Here is a 20,171-nt window from a genome sequence, read left to right as displayed (position 1 = left end):
CCTTAGGCCTGAGGGGAGCCCTGGCCTGTGGATGGAGGAGGCCCGAGTCTGGGCCTGCAGAGAATGGAGGCCGGAGCGGCCTAGCTCTGGGCTGGAAGGGAGGATTGGCCTGCAGAGCCGAGGCCTGCAGAGAGCCAGAGGCCCAAGGAGAGCAGACCGAGAGAAGCAGAGCAGAGCCGAGCCCAGAAGAGCCTGAGGCCTGTGGGAAAGTGCAAAGCCTGGTGCCTGTCGAAGCCTGAGCAGAGGCCTGTGGAGGCCTGAGGAGACCAGAGGCCCACGGAGAACCACATGGAAAGTGGGGTCCTTCAGAGAGGGGAGAGGCCTATGAAGAACAAGAGGCCTGTGGACAGGAGAAGCCTGTGGAAAGGAAAAAAGGAAAGAAACTCGCCCCCTGGAGGCTGCACCTGCTCCTAGCTCTGGGATAGCCCGGGGCAAGGCAGTTGCAAACTGACTAATAAAACTCATTTGTCACCTTTAACAGTGCTCTTGTCACTCCCCAGAATACAACAGACACTGGGTCAGCACAAAGAACTCGCTTGGTGAGCAGAGGCTGATGGGAGGGGAAGGCAAGCAGGACTCCACTACTCCTGTGGTGACTTGTCTGTGAATCTAGAACTACTTTGGGGAAAAAAAAATATTCCTAAGGAGATATTCCTAAATCTTCCAAAGGAGAAGACCTTGGTCTGCATGCTGGGGACACTGTCCCCGACCCACATGGGCCCACTTGCACAGGGGCGTTCGCATACAAACCAAACAGGTCTGTCTGTATTGCACAAAGGGCTGAGAAACAAAAGGAGGGCCGGGCTGGAAGACATGGGGTTGAGGACTTCCTCTGTGGGGATGACGAGGTAGTGGGGATCTCTTACATTACGTGACTCTCCAATTCATCCACAACCACACTGACAGCTTGCCACTGCCCACGTGCTTGGGGACAGAAATAACACTGAGTAGCACTGAGGTGAATCCCTGTGATGCTTGGTTCAGAATGGGACAGAGAAGGTTTCTCAGTAGCATCATGGGATAACCCTGCAAATGGGATGGGGGCCTGTGGCTCATCACAGCCCCAGAAATGGAGCCAAACAGCATAACCCCTCTCCTAGCCCATTTTCTGATGAAGGCAGGCCTCATGTACAGGGCAGTCTTCTGGACTATGGTGGTCAGTGCTTTGATGGGGACGGAGGGGTGGAAGGCCAGTCTAAAGCTAGGGATGCTCTCCAGAGTCGGCAAAGACCAGAAAGCCAAGCTTAACCTGGGTCGACCAGGCAAGAAATGCTTTGAGCAGGGAGAACTTTTTAGATACAGGCCTATTGCACGCTGGAGTTGGGTCTGTGAAGTAGGCTTTCTGAGATCTGCCTCCCTTGGGAGCCCCTTGGCCCTGCCCCTGAAAACACAAGCATTGTTGTAAACCAGGGGGCCCTGGATCCAATTCTATCCTTGCCCTGACCTTTGTCACCTTGGACAACTTGCTTTCCATTCTGTGCCCCCAGAACCTCAAATGGTCACCCTGTGCAAGAGCGCAACACCCCACTCCCCAAATCACCTTCCAGTCTTGCCTGCAAGCCTGGAACTCTTCGTCATCCCACGGGTATGGGGGCCATCTGCAGGCTATGGCAAGAAGGTCATCAGGAGATCCAAACCGTTGTCCTGAGAGCATCTTTGGGGTCCCAGGGATATTGCAATATCTAGAGGCTATGGCAAGATCTGGGGCCACCATGCGGTCCAGCCATTGTTCTCCAGGCCCAGGGAAGGGGGTAGACTAGAAGCAAGTTTTATGAGTTGGCATCTAGTGACGAAGATGTCGCTGTCTTGAGGGGGGGGGGGTTAATGACGCTAGCACTGTGGCAACTGGAATCATGCAAGAGTGCTTGGGGTCCTGAGTCCCTAAGGCTCGGGGACAAAACCCCAGTCCATGCCCAGGACAGGATAAGGACAGGACAGCCTGGTAAAACCCATCTGCCTTTGTTCCTTCTCTGTGAGCCCTGCCATCCTGAAGCTGGAAAGCTGCTCACAGCAGCTTTAGGCCCCAGAGCTGAGCTGGCAAAAGGGATTCTAAGTCACAGGATAAGGGCTGGAAAAGGTGTTTCTTGCTGCAGAATCAGGGCCTCTCTCTGGATGTCTGATTGAGTGCTCTCAAACCTGGGGTGATGGGAGCAGAAGGAGGACTGGGAACGCCCTGGGGCAGGGCAGTTTCCCAGCCATGCAGCGTGTGCTGTCAGACTGTTCATGTGCTCATCCGTACCAAGGTGGCCAGCATCTCAAACCAGCCCTGCACACCCCAACACTCCCAACCCCTTCAACGTGAGAAAGCAAACGGAACCATTAAGCGCCCACCCTGAGGACTCTGGCCCCTCCTTTCAGTAGTCCACCCTTCCCAGCTGGCCCCCAATGCCCTTCACCCATCCTCATCCCACCTGGCCAGGTATCATGTTCCGCTGATTGTTCTTCAGTGATCCTCTAGCCTGTCAGCCTCTCTCCCTCCCCACACAGCACACACCGTGGCCCCAGGGGCCAGTATGGCTCTGCCTTCTAATCATCCTCCCCTGGCCACATAATCACCATCTGTGTGATCCATGCCCTCGGCACTCCTTAGTGAGCCCTTGCTTTTCCCATAATGTTCTAATTTGCTGACCCTTGCGGCCCCACATGGCGGCATGCTTTACCTCCACCCCGTGTCCTAGTGACCAGAGGGACTCGCAGTCACTTCTCATCTCCAGATATCTGCACGTGTAGCCCAGTCGGGGAACAGACCTCCAGCCTCACCTCACCTAAGACAGTCATCTCCATGGATCCTATAGATCTCAAGGAAGCATCACTGCAACAGACTTTTCTAGAACATAAACTCAGGCTGCCCATGCCCTGCCATAGCAGTGTCAACCTACTGTTCTTCAGGATGTAGATAGGTCAAGGAGGATGGGGAGTGAAGAGGGACTCCTGGGAGGCCCATCTTGTAGGAAGTTGAGCTCAAGCCAGGGAAGGCCAGGTTTACCTGAGAGCCAGGGGTCGCCCCGTGTGTTCACCTGCTCTGGTGATGGAAGTCTTGGGGTCTCCCCGGCCTGCTTGACCATGCTGCCCTAACCGAAATTAAGCTTCTCACAGTTGGGTAATTACTCAGCCCACTTGGAGGCTAGGAGGGCATTGGGTGCGACCCCCAAAACCTGGTCTGCTGCCTGGATCCGGGTCTGGAGGAGCGATAGGAGTCTGAATGCTGACCCAGGACAGAAGCTTTGCCAAGGGGAGTGTGGAGGATAAAGGATGGGTGAGGACTTGGTGGTGCAAGCAAGACACTGGCTGAAGTGATGGGCAGCCATGGACAGAACTGGACATAGGGTGCACCTGTGCCCTCTGACAGTGGCGCACAGCCTCCTGAGTGCTGGGGTCACAGGCATCTTTCACCATACCTGGCCTTGAACACACTTGGTTTTGAAGCTCTCAAAGCATGTTTCAAAAAAACACTCACTACTAGGTTATATTATATCGCAAGAAGGGATTGCAATATGACAGACCCTATACTCACAACCCAAAGAAACCTTCCTTAAAAAGGTGTGGACCAAAAGAATATAAACACAGAAATAGAGACATTAAACATCAAAACTTGAAGGCTGTAACCAAACTAAACATAGGGCCATCTCAGTAATGTTTATACCCTTTATGACTAGCATGTGAGAAGCTGACACAAAAACTGCATATACATGAAGAATTCTGCATATAACTTGAGGAGGGCCTCACACTTCCACAACTCCCTAGTGTAAGCTTATAGGATGCCCCCAGCCCAGACATAAGATCTGCCCTTTGGCCAATGTGACTCCACCCTTGGCTGATGATACCTGAGGGGCAGGCAGAACACCTTCCACCTTAGTTGCATGGAGGTAAGAGAGAGAGAGAGTTCCCTGAGAGAGAGAGAGAGTTCCCACACCATTTTCCTTTACTCCTCTGTGGGAACTTGGCCTTGCCGGCCCTGCTGGCAATAAACTCTTTTGCTCTACGTGACTTCATCTATGGTCTGTGGTTTTCTGGGATACTTTTCCTTTCACCTAGGCTATCAATGTCTGTATTACCAAAAGTAAAATAAATTAAGCAGGCAATTAAAATTCAGAAAACATGAAGTAAAACTCTCAAGAAAGGGAATAGTAAGGCAAAAAACCAGGATGAAAACAGAATTGTTGCTAGGTGCTGGTGGCTCACACCTGCATCCTAGCTACTCAGGAGTCTGAGATCTGAGGATCATGGTTCAAAGCCAGCCCAGGCAGGAAAGCCCATGAGACTCTTATCTCCCATTAACCAGCAGAAAACCAGAAGTGGAGCTGTGGCCCTGAGTGTAAAGGCTTAGGGACAGTGCCCTGAGTTCAAGCCTCATAACAGAGAGAGAGAGAGAGAGAGAGAGAGAGAGAGAGAGAGAGAGAGAGAGAGAGAGAGAGAGAGAGAGAGAGAGAGAGATTGTTGGATCTATCAGCTGTTCTTTGGAAAAACTGGAGAACTTAAATAGCCAAGTACTAGAAAACTCAAGAAAATGCAGTTAGACCCAAACTACTGTGTCAAAATTAAGGGATTGTCCAACCAAACTGCATAGTGATACATTTGGAAATTTAGGTCTTTTCCCCTGTAAAATTCTAAGAGCAAAAAGCCCCAAAAGCTTAAGCAAATAGAAAATACACATCTAGGCTGAACTGTGTCCTCCAAAAGCACCAAAATCTTAGGATTTCGAAGATCAATTATATTGGAGTTTTGAGGTGCAAGTGATTCTCATGTATTTTCTGGGTGCCTACTCAGCCCCATTATGTAGTCCTGAGCAAGATAAGGTCACTGTCATGTCAGTGCAGCCCTCCAGCGACAAAGAACACCAGAGTCCGCCCAGAGAAGCAAACCAGGTCTGGATCTTCAAGAAACAAGCTTTGCAGTGAAGTAAGACAAGCAAGCCAAGGAGTCGGCCTGTATAACACCATAAACACCGGCTCCCTCACAATGGAAAAGTCCCATTTAAGAAGATCATCAATGATGCACATAAATTCATAAGAACTTTAGGAGAGCCCTAAGCAACAAACTAATATCTGAAAGAGGAGCCAACCTGAAAATTCTCATTCAAGACCAAGCCAGACAACAGTGCCATCTTTTACATGTTAAATTATTCACATGAACACTTCCTGTTTTGTTTTCCCTCCAAGCTGATCTTAGCCAAGGGTGGGCGGTTCTCCAAAATATTATGTGGGTTTATGAACAGGTGGATGGAATCACAGCCAGTCTCTGGACAGCATGACAAAGGCTTCAGACACAGTGTCCATGTCAGCTTGGCCCATCTGAGTCCTGGGCTACCATATGTGATCAGCCAAGATTCTTTAAACCTGTTTAAAGAACTAACATTTAAAGGTAATAATTTTAAAAAATGGAGAACCTCGGGCTGGGGATATAGCCTAGTGGCAAGAGTGCCTGCCTCGGATACACGAGGCCCTAGGTTCGATTCCCCAGCACCACATATACAGAAAACGGCCAGAAGCGGCGCTGTGGCTCAAGTGGCAGAGTGCTAGCCTTGAGCAAAAAGAAGCCAGGGACAGTGCTCAGGCCCTGAGTCCAAGGCCCAGGACTGGCCAAAAAAAAAAAAAAAAAATGGAGAACCTCTATCCAATTTTTAAAACCTGATATGTGCATTTCTCAATTCCCTGCAAGTTTAAAAAAAAGGCTGGCACTCCACTAAGTGGCTCATGCCTGTGAGCCTAGCTACTCAGGAGGCTTGAAATCAACTTGGGCAGACAAATCCAACCTTTACAGGGGCTGGGAATATGGCCTAATGGCAAGAGTGCTTGCTTCCTATACATGAAGCCCTGGGTTTGATTCCCCAGCACCACATATATAGAAAATGGCCAGAAGTGGCACTGTGGCTCAAGTGGCACCGTGCTAGTCTTGAGCAAAAAGAAGCCAGGGACAGTGCTCAGGCCCTGAATTCAAGGCTCAGGACTGGCAAAAAAAAAAGAAAAAAAATCGAACCCTTACCTCCAACTAACAAGCAAAAAGCCAGAATGGAGATATGGCTCCAATGATAGAACGCCAGCTTTCATAGAAAAGGCTAAGAGCAAGAGGCCCCAAGTTCAAGCCCCAAGACAGACAGACAGACAGACAGACAGACACACACACACACACACGACCTGCTTCCAGGGCTGTCTCCACATTGGGACTTCCCATTGTCATATGGTTACACTCATGGAGGAAATCCCCTTTCCAGAGAACACTCAGGCTCCTGGCTCCTCCTTCCTCCTTCCTGGAGACAGAACCACTTCCTCACCCACTCTGCTTACCTGTCTTGTTACTTTGTAGTTAGGTAAAAACAGTAAAGGTTAAAAAAATCCTTTAAAATTTGACCTGGGGATGTAAAGCAAAAAGGAAAACTGGTAAATCTGGTTGCACACACAGTTCAAAGCCAAGGGCAAACTACATCCTTCTAATTACCCCACACAACAGAACTGTCCAGCAGTGTGTCTCATTAACCAGGTATTACTGGCAAGGAATAATTACCATTAGAGTGACCTTTTCAAGAGGACATAAATGAGAATCATTTTAACACCAAGATAACACAGTAATGTATTAAAATTGCATCTTGATGAGTCTAGCATGAGGTAAATGGAGCCAAATGAATCTCCTTTCACAGTAGATGGAGCTGCATAAGTAACACAGAAAACACTGTGCAGTATGTATCCCACACATCAGCAGCAGGTCTTTGCAGAAGTTTCCTTTTCAAACCTCCACTGACAAACTGCACTTTTCAAAACAGCTTTTTATTGGATCTTTGATATCAGTTGGTAAGAAAATCCCTTGCCTTGGCATCCTGAACAGCAGAGACAGAGAACTACAAATGGAATAGTTGATGCAGCAATGGTGATGGCCCCAGGTGGGCCAGTCCTCAAATGTTTATATGCACTCAACAAGTAATTTTTGCGCTGAGAGTGAGCCCCACACCTGCTGAATTGGTACAGACAGTGGCACTGAGGAAAACCTTCCCACTATGAATGACAACCAGTACTGATGGCTGGAGAAAGCGCCACCTGAAATACCTGCGAACCATCACCTAATTTAGCTCATATACCTGGCACAGGGCTGACCAGCCCACAGCCCACACAGGAACTGTGAGGGACACACAAGGAAGTGGAGACAGGCCAAGGGACCAGAACCATCTCTGAACTCACACTGTGGCCTTTCTTCACACTACAACCAGCACTGACACAAACTGCTGACACAACACCTACATGACTTTCCAAAGGATTTACCCCTCCGCTCAACGGCAGATGAAACACTGGGGCTGAGCTCCTAGCACTTTTATGGCAAATTCACACAAAGGGATGTTTCTAAATGATGGACAGAGACATAATGAAAAGCACTGGGCTTTCAAGTTATTCAAGCTTTAACTACAAGCATTGGTAAAGTCCTGGGGGTGGCCATCTCTCCTAGGATTCCTTCCTGAGACTTCCTGGAGAGCCGAGGGAGGGCTTTCCCTGAGGGACCCAACAGTACAGTGAGTGGTGGCCTGTCAGCTAGGGATGTGCTTGCATGGGTTGCGCCACATGGCAAGGTACCTCTCCAGCCTGAGAATCAGGAAAACAGCAAGGGGGCCATAGCCATTATTTCTAAAGAACATCAAAAGGGTAGAATATAAAGAGAATTGGCTTATCCAAGGATTGGCGACAATGTTGAGGTCAGACCAGCAGCCTAGTTCTAGGAGTGCATCTGTGATGAGTGAGGACACAAGCTGCAGGCTGAGGCTTGTACCTCTTACACAAGCACACACTCAGATGCACACACTGCACCTTATGAACAGAAGATGATGATTTCATCACAAAGGCAGGATGGGAGGGGAAAAAAGCCACTCACAAATTTCAGTAATTCAATAATTTATTCCTCTAAAAAAGTGTAAAAGTATATAGCTCTCATCCACAAGGTATATATGAATGACATTTAAAATGGAGGCCTTTTATTATTGTTTCTTTTATCAAAGTCTTAGTGTACTGTACCAGCGCTGTACTGTAGTTTTTTTTTTTAAATGAACTTCACATGTTTTTGTATTCTCTCAAATTGTTTGCTGTATATAAAAGAAACTCACTGCAAAATGCTGGAAGAAAAAAGGAAACAAAAGAAATTCAGAACTTCCCAGAAATGTACAGCTTTTACATTTTAAAAAGGTTCTGAAATATACATACAAGCATGCTGGACAATCCCACCCTCCCCGCCCCCCATCTCCCCTTTTTAGTTCAAACCATGGTAAGAGTTCTGATTTCTGCAGAATTTCCAAAATTGAAAATAAAAAAAAATAAAATAACTTCTCACTCTGTAGCAAATCCAGGGCTTGTACATTTCAGATTAATTCAGTAAAAAACTCACAAGTAAAATAATGCATATTTAAGGGAAATATTATACAGACTTTTTCACACAGAAGTACATAATAAGATTTTTTAAAATCTATTGCCATTCATTTATTTTTGCACAAAAACGTATAAATATGTCACCAGCTTTTCTTAACTTAAAAAACTTAAATAAGACACCAGATGAAAACTACCCTTTGCTGCCTTTTTTTTTTTAAATTTTTGTAGGGTTTTTTGTTTTTTATTTTTTTTTTCTGCTTAGAATTGCATTTCTAGAGAAGAAAAGCCCCTGCATTAAAAACAGCCCATTTAAAAAAAAATTCAAAGTTATGATGAATTCTGGGAAAAAAGCAACCCCAAAGTGGTAAAAGATTACAAATATCTACTTTACAGTTTGTCTTCTCCCCAGGATAATTTTATACAAGTTTACAATCTTCACCATCTTATGCTCTTCAAAAGGCCTTGAGAATTTTCCTTTCTGATTAAGAAAAAATAGCACTGCAATATTTTTAAAGTCAATTTTACACTGTACACATTAGATACAAATGGTTTTGATATATCGGATTTTTTAATCTATACATTGCGAAAGTCGCCCCACCCCCCTTCACTTGGTGGTGCAGAGAACACAATTATCATTTACAAGTTGTTTCTCTGCTTTCACCTTCCCACCGAACAACCTTTTCAATATAATGTTTTAAACGTTAGATTATTTCAAGAAAAATACTTTTACAAAATCATATCAATTATTACATTTTCCTCTTTTGTTAATAACCAGGACATAAAAGTCTCTTGGAAGAACGTTTACAATTTGCATGATTCTCTCCACAGCGAACAAGAGCTCAATGCCGGGCGGCCTGGCGAGGGCTCCGGGGGGCCGGGGCCTGCCCCCTACCCCCTACCCCCTACCCCCTGCCCCCAGCCAGGTAGAAACAGGGTGGCAAACCCAACCCTCTGGGCCTGGAATGAGGAGTCACAAAATACTTCAATTAGCCAGTAATGCTTTAAAAAGGTATTTTTATAAAAGTCCACACCATGAAGGCTTAACTTCAAGTACTAATTTAATGGTTAAGTTGTAATATTTCTTTGAAATAATATTCCTATGGTCCAGAAAAAATTCACCATATATGTAGCTGATTTGATTAGCAAACACCTTGGACTGTGGTATGCACAAGTCCCTGTGATCTAATGAGAGGAGAGACCTGGCTTTCAGTAAGAATTCTCTAGAAAAGACATTTCCATGTGACTGTACATAAAGCTGATTGAAGTAACTGCCTCCTCAGTGGTGGGCCGAGCTTGACCACCCTGGGTATAAAAGTGTCACCCCTTACAAAATGCTTGCCACGTGGCACAGCACCAACTTTGAAAACCCGGTTTGTCCTTAACAAAACCTGCTGCTGGGTGGCTGCGGCAATGTCACTTCTCATATGATCGCCGTCACTGTCACTCCTTTTCTGGCTTCTAGGACAGAGGTATGTAGTCAGAGAAACCTACAGTGGACATTAGATGGGTTTCAGCTACTGTACCTGATCCTCAAGAATTAAAAAAATCCAATGAAAATCACAAAAAAGGACAAAACAAAATAAATAAACAAAATGAAGCTGTCCCCAGACCTTTCGTATGTACACACACAGGTATGAGCGCAAGCAAAGCACTCACGCCATTGGGGTGGGAACACAAGGGAGAGCGAACCCCAGCGCTGAGCTGCATACTAGAGCTGGCTCACTGTTTTAAAAATCCGAGTTCAGGTAACCCACAGGCCACACATCAATAGCCAGAGGACATCATCCAAAGGGCTGGGTAGAGCTGACAACAGACTCTTGTGCAAAAGGACACTGCCTCCTCTTCTGTTTTCCTCTTCAAAGCCACCAACAGCCACCACTTCCTGTGGGCTGCACACTACATGCTGGCTAAAAGCCACTGCTTATGGAAGTTTCCAGGTCCATGAAACGTTATCAAGGAGTCACTGTGGCGATGAACACTGCAGAATGGACCCCGGCCTGCTGAGACTCGGCACAGTGCAGGACTGTGGAGAGTGGTCTGGAGAAAAGGGTGGGGCATTTTGCAGTGTCACAGGTTCCTCGGAGTGAGGCTAGGAGAGAAGGAACTGAGCCAGAGAGAACAAGTGCTTTCCATTAAAGTATATTCATGATGGCGTTGTACAACTGAGTGAGCACCACGAAGTGGACGGGAAGGCAGGAAGTGCGGTCCTGGGTGGCCGGGTTGCACGTGAGCCAGGACAGCGCGTTGTACTGCTCCAACACAAACCTGCCAGAGAACACACAGATGAGTGCACGCTCAGGACAGGGAGTGCCAATGCACATGGTGGCAGGCAGAGGCCCAACTCGGCCTCCACCCTTGAGGAACATTCTGGCCCCTCTGGTGGCTACTGAACTGTAAGATGGGGTAAGTGAGACTGACTCTGAGCACCAATTATGATATTAAATGACTTGATAGTCTAAAGCAAACATTATGTCTGAGAAATGTTTTACACTGATTATATGCTGAAATGGTAATACTTTGGATGTAGTGAATCTAATAACACATATTAACACAGCTTCACCAAAAACAAACTTCACTTTATTTCTGCTATTTTACTGTGGCTACTAGAAGAGTCTTGCCTTTATGAAGCACAGGCTGGCTTCAAACTTGAGATCCTCTTGCCTCAGTCTCCTGATTGCTGAGATTATAGGCCTTTGCCACCAAGCCCAGCTTAAAAACTTTTAGTTAGAAATGAGACTCGTATTGCCTTTTTGTTAAGACAGGTGCCAGAAGCCAAATATAAGTTGCTTGGGGTTTTGTTTCATTGAAAAAATAAGAGAACAGTAGGAAAAGCTTATGTATTTTTTCAAGCATAGAATTCTTAATGGCCTGCTTGAGACAGTGCAGGAGGATGAATTCACACTTTGAGGATGAATTCACACTTTGCGGGTAGATTTCACAAGTGCAGAATTCCAGTGGGTTTAATGGTGTAATCTCTGACCAGTGTTGATGGAAGCCAAGCAGTGCAGGTTCCAGGCCTGTCATCTCACTGCCCTGCCCACCCCATCCTAACCCATTCTCAACAGGCACACGCAGAGACCCGATCAGTGTGGCCCAGCCCTCACCCGCCAGGAAGCGGAGGTCCTGCGCCTGACCGGATACTCCCGCTCAGCCTGGCAGCTGCCTCCCCTGCACTGCATCTCATCTGCTTTAAGACATGGGAAAAACCCAAGCAAAGAAACAGTTCCAACGAAACTGCTGTGGATCTACCTTAAAACATCAGAGGTGGTCTTGGAGTCCAGAGGGTGCGGGACCCGCTGGGAGTTCCTGGCAGGGAGAAGTTCGTCTGTCTGTGCTACAGAGATGTGGTGATGGAGTGACGCCTGGGGAAAGAACAAAGCTTGTTAGCCTCCACGTGCAGAGGAGGAGGGGCCCTATGTGGTGGGGAGCGACTTCGTGAGAACACAACCTCACAGCTAGAGCTGAAAACACAGCAAGCTTTGAGACTTGTAGTCCTTTTTCCAGCCCACTACTTTTCCTTTGCTAGAAATGATCAAATATACAGAAAAACAGTCCCATGTACCCACTCTCCAAGCTGAACTACCACCATTATTTGTTGAGTAGTTTTTCCTTTGTGGATTATTTTAAAACAAAAATAATTGTTATAAGTAATACTGTAAATATAAAACTTGTAAATAAAGACCATCAAAAGCCGTAACAAATATCATATGCAATAAAAAAATTCACAATGCTTCCTTAGTATCATTGGCCAGTAATCTATTAATAATTTTTCCTGATAATTTCCAAGTGTCCTTGAGAGTCTCGAGGCAGCCTGGTGTATGTGCTGTGTAAGGATGGAGTCTACGGATGCCATCTAGACACAGCGCATCCTGCTGGTGCTTCTGGCCATGCAGGCCCACGTGCATACTTTGAAGTCACTTTGAGGTCATCTATGTACCAGAGACTCATAAAGCGGTGCTGGGTAGCTAGCACCCGACTCTATGGGTGCACACAGACCATTCCATCAACCCCTTGTTGATGGAAATTTAAGGGTCATTCTAGTCGAATTTCACAGAAGTCATTTGGGGGGGAGGGGAGTGGATATTTTAACTGGGGGTCTTGCTATACTACCAAGGCTGGTCTTGAATCTGTACTGTTTTAAGACCCAAGTAATATTTGTGCCTCAGTCTCCTGAACACTGGGGTGCTCATTTCTTAGGGAGGCAGGTCTGCTGTGTCACAGGGATGGGTGCCCCAGACACACACACCAGGCCTTCTCTCCTGCCATGCCACCAGAGCGTTGGGTCAAATCTTTCTCTGCTGATGTGTACACGACATGCACTTGGAGTGGCTTCATCCTTAGCTATCTCACAGATGCTATAGGAAGGAAATCCTTTGTTTTTAGCCCTTAAAATTTGAATTTAAAGGTTCCAAGTGAGAATATAGGATCTGAGTGTGGAGTGTAAAATCTGGGTCTCTTGCTTGTTAGGCAAGTGCTCTACTAATTCAGTCATATCTCCAGCCCTTTTTAACTTTCAGACAGGGTCTAATCCTTTTTTTTCAGGCTGGCAAAGCATTTCCTGGACCTCTCACTTAGCTAAGATTATATGCATGTAGCACCCTAACCAGCTGTAATATGTGTGATTTTTAAACAACTCTTCACCTTCTCTAATGAAGTGTGTTGACAAACTAGGGCAGGGGAAAATGGATACCTAGTTATTGATATGTTCCACTCACACCTCATAAATGTCAATGATGACGCTACACCAACCTTTAGGAAGAGAGGACACTGGTTCTGTGCCTGGGGACATGATGACCAAAACCACTGGGGCAACTTCTCAGCTTTGGCAGTCGATACAAAGTACCCAAGGGCCAAAGGCTGCTGCTTGAGCTCTTCTGGAGCCTCTCTGGAGAGCAGACGCTCACCCTGGCTCTGAAAAACAAGACCCGAAGCACAGTCAGCATGAACTGCAGTGACCAACTCCTGCCTGGCACAAAAGCCACAGGGCCTGAGAAAGGTAAACTGGAAAGGGCCTGTCTCTGCAGCACAGGGACAGTGGGAGAACTACAGCTCCACAAAAGACATGAGCAAAACACACCATTCCAGCTAGTATACAATGTAAAGCCAGGTGGACAGACTGAGGCTTCTGCTGGCAACAGAGGAGTGAACTGGCTTCCACCATCCCTGACTTTGAAGGGGAATGGCCATGAGGCTGCTTGTCCATACATGGCACTGATCTTAAGAGCTGCTCAGGGCAAAGCTGTTAATCTGCACAATGCCCCCAGGAGAGCCTCCTGTCCATCTCACTCTCTGTAAACCACACTTTCTTCAGTAATCCTTTGTCTTTAAAAACCTTGGGTTTAGAGGGAGAAAATCATCTTCCATTACTATATCACACACATTGTAAGTAGGTTTACAAAAAAACAAAACTTGTACCTTGAGCATACCGTTTCTCCTTTTTTAAAAAAAAAAAATGCCAGTCCTGGGGCTTGAACTCAGGGCCTGGACATGTCCCTGAGCTTTTGCACTCAAGGCTTGTGATCTACCACTCTGAGCCACAGTTCCACTTCCAGCATTTTTTTGAGGGGGTGGGGTGGGGATGGTTAACTGGACATAAGAGTCTCACTGGCATTATTGCCTGGGCTGACTTCAAGTTGTGATCCTTAGATCTCAGTCTTCTACGTAACCAGAATAACAAGCATGAGCCACCAGCACCTAGCTGTTTCACCTTCTGTAATGTCTTAATTGGGTATCAAAGAATAATTAATGGTTAAAAAAGGCAAAGCTAAACAAGCTTTTTGGTCACCTGGATTCAGGGACACAGGATGAAAAGGCCAGCTGAGCAGTGCCCTGTAAACTGTGAGAGTCAGTTCAAGGCTTGAGGGGCTGAGGCTCCCACATAGGGAGAAAATGCAGTACACCAGTTTCTTATAGAACTAATAGCACACTTCAAACAAGCAATAATGCTGTGGTAGGAGACACAATAGTCACAGCGACAGGCACTGTCATTTCCAGTTCACAGAGAGTAATGAGGCTGCCCGGGGTCCTAAGGGCAGCAGGCAGACCAGCACAACGCAGCTGCAGGCACAGGCGCAGGCACGCAGCCTTAGCAGCTATGCCCTTCTTCCTCTGCAGAAGTCCTACTATAAAACAATCCACTGTACAACTTGTGCTTTTGGTTCCAGTGAACACATCAGTTGTCCTTACTTGGCACCAACTATAAAGGAAATACACCTAAAATCCCTGCCTCACAGGAAAGGGCAATGGGGGCAGGCAGTAAGATGGGGGTGATATACGTTCCCCATTCCTACTTTCATGTATGTTGTGACGAAGTTAAGCTTTAAATGTCCGTTCTTTAGACTGCCCTGTAATGAACTCAGTGCTGGCAATACAAGTGCCACAGGACAGAAACCTACAGTTAAATCCATGTTTGTGCCTAAAGAAATGTAGTTGCTTTTACACAAGCAGCCTAAGATACTACAAAGTTAGTTTTCTATAACTTGATCCCATAATCTCAAAGCATTTTGAATAAAATGTACACTACAGCGAGGAGGCATGACTCGCCTAGCTGTGAGGCCAGGCTAACGCGTGCTGTGACAGAACCATTCAGCGGTTAAATCTCCCGCTAATCCCCTGCCAAGATCCCTGGGACACTTGCTGATGAAAGTAGTTGTGAGTGCTGGATTTCCCTTAATACTCTGGCACAAACCTGGGCATTTCTATAAAATCCACCTCCTGATGACTCTTGACACTCCTGCAGTTTGGCTACAGACAAGACCAAGATTGTGTAAGCGAAGGCATCCAATGCCAAAACAACTCAGTCAGGTTCTTTGCCAAATAAGCCCATGTCCGCAACTAAGTTCTGTACATGTTGGATAAGTGGGGCTACTGAACTAGATACTAAAACCACTATTTTGACAAAAAAAAAAAAAAAAAGGCAACCAGAAAAAGGTTTTGCAAGGAAAACAATCTCATAAAACTCTTTGGGAGCTGGGAATGTGGCTTAGTGGTACAGTGCCTGCCTAGCATTCATAAAGCCCTCGGTTTGATTCCTCAGCACCACATAAACAGAAAAGGCCAGGAGGGGTACTGTGGCTCAAATGGCAGAGTGCTAGCCTTGGGCAAAAAGAAGCTCTGGGACAGTGCACAGGCCCTGAGTTCAAGCCCCAGGACTGGCAAAAAAACAAGCAAAACAAACAACAAAAACAATAGCAAAAAACCTCTTTGGGTTAGATTTCCAGGCTATAAAGGAAGAGAAGAAAAATCTGTCTAAGCCTGTGCTCCTAACTACTCAGGAGGCTGAGATCACAGTTTTACAGCCAGTCTGCGCAGGAATTTTGTTCCCAATTAAGCAGCAAAAACTGGCTCATGTGATGGAGTGCTAACCTTGAGTAAAAAAAGTTCAGGGGCAGTGTCCAGACCCTGAGTTCAAGTCCCAGTAGTGACACATGTGTACACATACACACAATATCTCATGTCTACCGTAAAACTACTCATGAGGGATGAATGAATGAACGAATAACACATTTCTTTTGGAGGGCTACCTTCTATGCATGATAGCAGTGGAAAGCCCTGGACATGAGGAAGAGGGTGCACAGAGTAAAGGATTATTCTCCTGAAGACTTCCCACCATCCTTACCCGACTGTGCTGGAAGTGAGAGCCCACACCAATTCCAGAGGGAGAGCCCGGGGAGGGCGCCGGGGAGGAGTTGGGAGAGGAGTGAAGATTCCCAGTTATTAATATGCCAATGTCATTGTCCATATCATCTGGGAATGGGAGGTCCACAAACATATCATCTAAAGGAGAGGAAAAAAACATAAGAATTAAAAAGAGAATCCACAGGTCCACCCTCACCAACACTATGACTACTACCAACATGGTCTAACTACTTAAGAAGATGGCAAACAGCTAAGAACAACTAGACTAGTACACACATTTCAAGTTGACAGCATCTGAGAAGAAAGTCAACTCCATTCTCAAAGGGGTGAACCTGCCCTAACAAGAAAGAAGGCCTATGCCAGGGCAGATCAAACACAATGGGCTCCTTCAAAACGTCTCCCCCAGACTTCTAAAGTAGGGCACACTCACAGCAGAAGAATTTGGAAAAAAAAAATGGCAAGATTGAAAAACCCACAACCCACTCATCATTAACATTTTTGCATGCTTTCCTTCTGTATACTGTATTTCTATATTATATATAAAATTTGGTATTATTTTTTCCTCCCTGTTTAACAGTCAGTACCTGCTGAAAATTTCTCACAAACAATGCAAATGGGTGAGTAAAATTGAACATTTGCTGTTTAACAAAGGAATCCACTAAGAATAATCAAATAAAAATGGTTCTATGGCAAACTATATTCCCATATAATTCACACATTCAAACCAGATCAACAGATTTACTCAGATACTTGCAAGATTATATCAAGCAATCAATCATTACTTTGCCTTTAATGAAAAACAGAGGAATGTTAATCATTGGGGCTTGGTAACTGTGATGGAAAATCTTGATTGCCAACCTGAGAAGCATCTAGGAGATTAGCAAAGCACACTGGGTGGAAGGGCATTTCCAGAAGGATTAAGCTGGGGGCTGGGGGGACACCCACTCTGAATGTGGACAACAGCATCCCAGAAGCTCAGAATCCAAATGGAGAGGGGAAGGACAGGGTGAGGGGGGGAGGGGAAGCCCATCTATAGCATAGGATTTCTCTTTCTGCTTCCTAGCCACCGTGTTGATGCAAACTTCTCTGCACGGCCGCACTCCACCATGACATACTGAAACCTCTAAAATGTGAGCTAAAATAAATCTTTCCTCCCTTAAGTTCTTCATAGGTACTTTGCCATAGTGAGGAAAAAGAATACAGTAATAGTGGGGACCACTTGAAGCTTTCAAATCCCCAGGATTCTCAGATCTCCACCCCTCCACATGGTTCATGTGCTCTCTCATGTGGCCTGTTCACAAAGAGGTCCTCTACTCACCGTTGTTGGGGCTGAACCCATCCTCATTGGGATAGTTGGCTGGAGCTACCTGGATGGTTGACGATGTGGGAAACACCAATATGTGTGTACACGAGGCATCTTGAGGGGTGTTCAGCTGAGAGGACTGCATGTTCAGTGCAGTACTTCGGCCAAACACCGAGCCCATCGTGACAGCATCTTTAAAGACAGAACCTCTGTCAACTTCTCCAGCACAACAGGGACCAGCTCAAGAATGGGATTTCCAGAGAGCCTGAATGGGAGTGGTCTACATCTAATGTCCAATTGTTTAAATATATCCAGGGACCCTGACTCAGGCATATAGCATGAGAACCTAAACTTCACACTGGAAATCTTGAAATGTACTTGAACTCTATCAAGCATTTTAAAAAATTACTTAAATAAGTATTTCTAAAGATCTGCCCCTCTGCCCTTGTTCTTTCCTCCCATGGTCACTTACAACTTCAATAGTAATAATCCTACAAAAATGGTACCATTCAACTGTATAACTAAAATGATTACATGTCGGCTATTGTGCTAAATAACCCCCTTATCCATGCCATCCATTTACTTGTCATGTGGCTACCCTGAGGCAGCATCTATCACCCCCACCCACTTTTAAGACCTTTATCTTGGAAGGGTCAACAAAGTAGAAGTCATATGACTTCCCAAGAGGCACAGGCACCGAGGTAGCCTGATATGTGGTGCACAGACCAAAGAGCCCATCTAGCTCACACAACAACTCCACTTAGTTTTCTCACAGGGAGTGTGCACAGGGAACAAAACCGTATATACCTTAGCTGCTGTTCATCAAAAGCCTGTCAGAATTTACAAACTTTCCACAGCTCTGAGTGCTGACTATATACTACTGAGAGCCTCCTATGTGCCAGGCCTGGTGCTGAATGGCTTTTTCTCCTTTGCTCTAGCCCTATCCTCACTAGAGGGGCTAGAAATCTCCTTCAGGGCAGTATCTGTCTTGACATTCAAATATGTGCCATGTGGCTATGTAGTGGTTTGGAGATCAGCAGGGGAGAGTCATCAGCCATGGCTCTGAGCTTTCACTCACACCACAACTGTCTCTCACCAACCTGTGGTCAGCAAAAATAATTTTAAAAAAATCACAAACCACCCAGGTACTGGTGGCTCATGCCTGTAACTACTCAGGAGGCTGAGATATGAGGATTGCAGTTCAAAGCCAGCCCAGGCAGGAAAGTCCGTGAGACTCTTATCTCCAATTAGCTACCAAAAAGCCTGAAGTGGAGCTGTGACTCAAGTGGTAGAGCACCAGCTTTGAGCACAAAAGCTCAGGAACATCACTCAGACCCTGAGTTCAAGCCCCAGGACTGGCACAAATATATCACAAAAGAAAATCACAAACCCGTCCCACTGAAGAGATCAAATAGTTTCCATTTTATAAATCAAAATGCAATCTTCTCTTAAGAGGCAATAATATTGATGCGGTCTACCCTTCTCTTTATCTAGTAGTGAAGCTGAGAGGTTTACCTGGCATCACTACGAAGGACCCCTGGGGCTCCATGGCCACCAGGCAGGCACTGAGGATAGAGGGAGAGTCTGCGGCAGAGATCCCACACATTCGGCACACGTCCTTGAGCTGTTTGCTGATTGTCTGTAGTGAACATTCTCCAAGGAGGATACTCCAATCTAAAATCAGAAAGCACACACACAGTCTTTACAACCCTCACTGCTGTGATGGGACCCTGAAGGGAATATTGCTCCCTACCTTTTCTCTTCATTATAAAGACAGTGATCCTTGAGCCCCATACCCATTATTAACCCAGAAAGAAAGGCTTACAATCCCATCCAGGCTGATCTTTGAGAGGCCTGGACAGACATTGGTAGATGTAGGCACTTAAATTGCCAATGAGCTCTGTTTACTGCTGCAGGGGATTTACTTCCACAAGTGTCAAGCAGCAGCAAAAAGGCAGGAACTGGTTCTTCCTGTGTCCAAATGTGTCAAAAACAAGAGTGCAATCCTCTAAAAGGATGCTACACCCATGGTTTAGACTTTTTTTTGGGGGGGGGGGGCATGACTCTTTGCCTTTCTAACATCCATTTGCTGTCTCCAAACAGAAACATAAAACCTGAGCACTGTGGAAGGATAGTGCTCTGGGAAGAGGAAAAGCACTTGTTCCTCTCTTGCCTGGCTGACCCCTAGGTATGCACTGTATGATGAAGCAAACTGCTGTCCTGTCACACCATACTGATTAAATGTCACTGTACTGGCACGTTTTGTCAAACAAAATGTTTCTTCCCTTCAGGAGCAAGAAAATAGAAAAGTGTTTTCAGACTCCTAATGAACCTCAAGCTAAAATAAGTTAAATTAAAAGTGGCCAGAAACATGACAGATAGGTATTTTTAAACTGAAAAAAAAAAAAGGTCAAACAGATATATGAGTCACCTATTTCAACCAAACAAGTAAGTAAAAACAGTGGGAGTACATCTCATCACAAGTACTCTGGACAAAGAACAGAAATTCAGAAGCTACTTCCCAAGTCTAATGGCTCCTGTCTGCCCTGCCCTGCAGACCTGCAAGGTGCCACAGCTACCCAGAGGACACCCTGTCTCCATACTTACACCCCTATTCTGAAGGAGATAAGGAGGGACTGGGCCCTTTCTACTGGCATACTTGGTGCTAGACATCAGACTACATCCCTCCTCCTTTTTTTCTTTCCTATTACACTCTAACCAACCTCCAGCCCCATGGGTTATGAGTAGCTGAAAGTCTTTAAAAAAAGAAGATTGACTAAAAAGTAGAGTAGGGAGAAAGATAGGAAGTCTTACAGAAATGAAGTGATGAATCCCCTAATGCATTAAGCTCCAGGCTACTGATACAAAATGTAAGTGTGGGACTGGGAATG

General features: G+C 45.9%; 1 protein-coding gene across 2 annotated transcripts in view; it reads right to left on the bottom strand.

Annotated features, from left to right (window-relative positions):
* Positions 1-7,854: 7,854 nt before the first annotated feature.
* Med13l (mediator complex subunit 13L) overlaps positions 7,855-20,171 on the bottom strand; it is a 195,115-nt gene continuing 182,798 nt past the window's right edge. For both annotated transcript variants that reach the window (XM_048342889.1, XM_048342888.1), the window contains exons 26-31: positions 18,796-18,954; positions 17,296-17,472; positions 15,958-16,115; positions 13,089-13,250; positions 11,589-11,701; positions 7,855-10,604 (exon numbers count right to left, since the gene is read on the bottom strand). In XM_048342889.1, coding sequence (XP_048198846.1) covers positions 10,472-10,604; positions 11,589-11,701; positions 13,089-13,250; positions 15,958-16,115; positions 17,296-17,472; positions 18,796-18,954 — 902 coding nt within the window. In that variant the 3' untranslated portion in view covers positions 7,855-10,471. The remainder of the gene's footprint in view (positions 10,605-11,588; positions 11,702-13,088; positions 13,251-15,957; positions 16,116-17,295; positions 17,473-18,795; positions 18,955-20,171) is intronic.

The sequence above is a fragment of the Perognathus longimembris genome, chromosome 3 (genome assembly GCF_023159225.1).
Source record: "Perognathus longimembris pacificus isolate PPM17 chromosome 3, ASM2315922v1, whole genome shotgun sequence".
Classification (NCBI taxonomy): Eukaryota; Metazoa; Chordata; class Mammalia; order Rodentia; family Heteromyidae; genus Perognathus; species Perognathus longimembris.
Note: the sequence above shows the minus strand (reverse complement) of the source record. Positions and strands in the feature narration are given on the sequence as shown.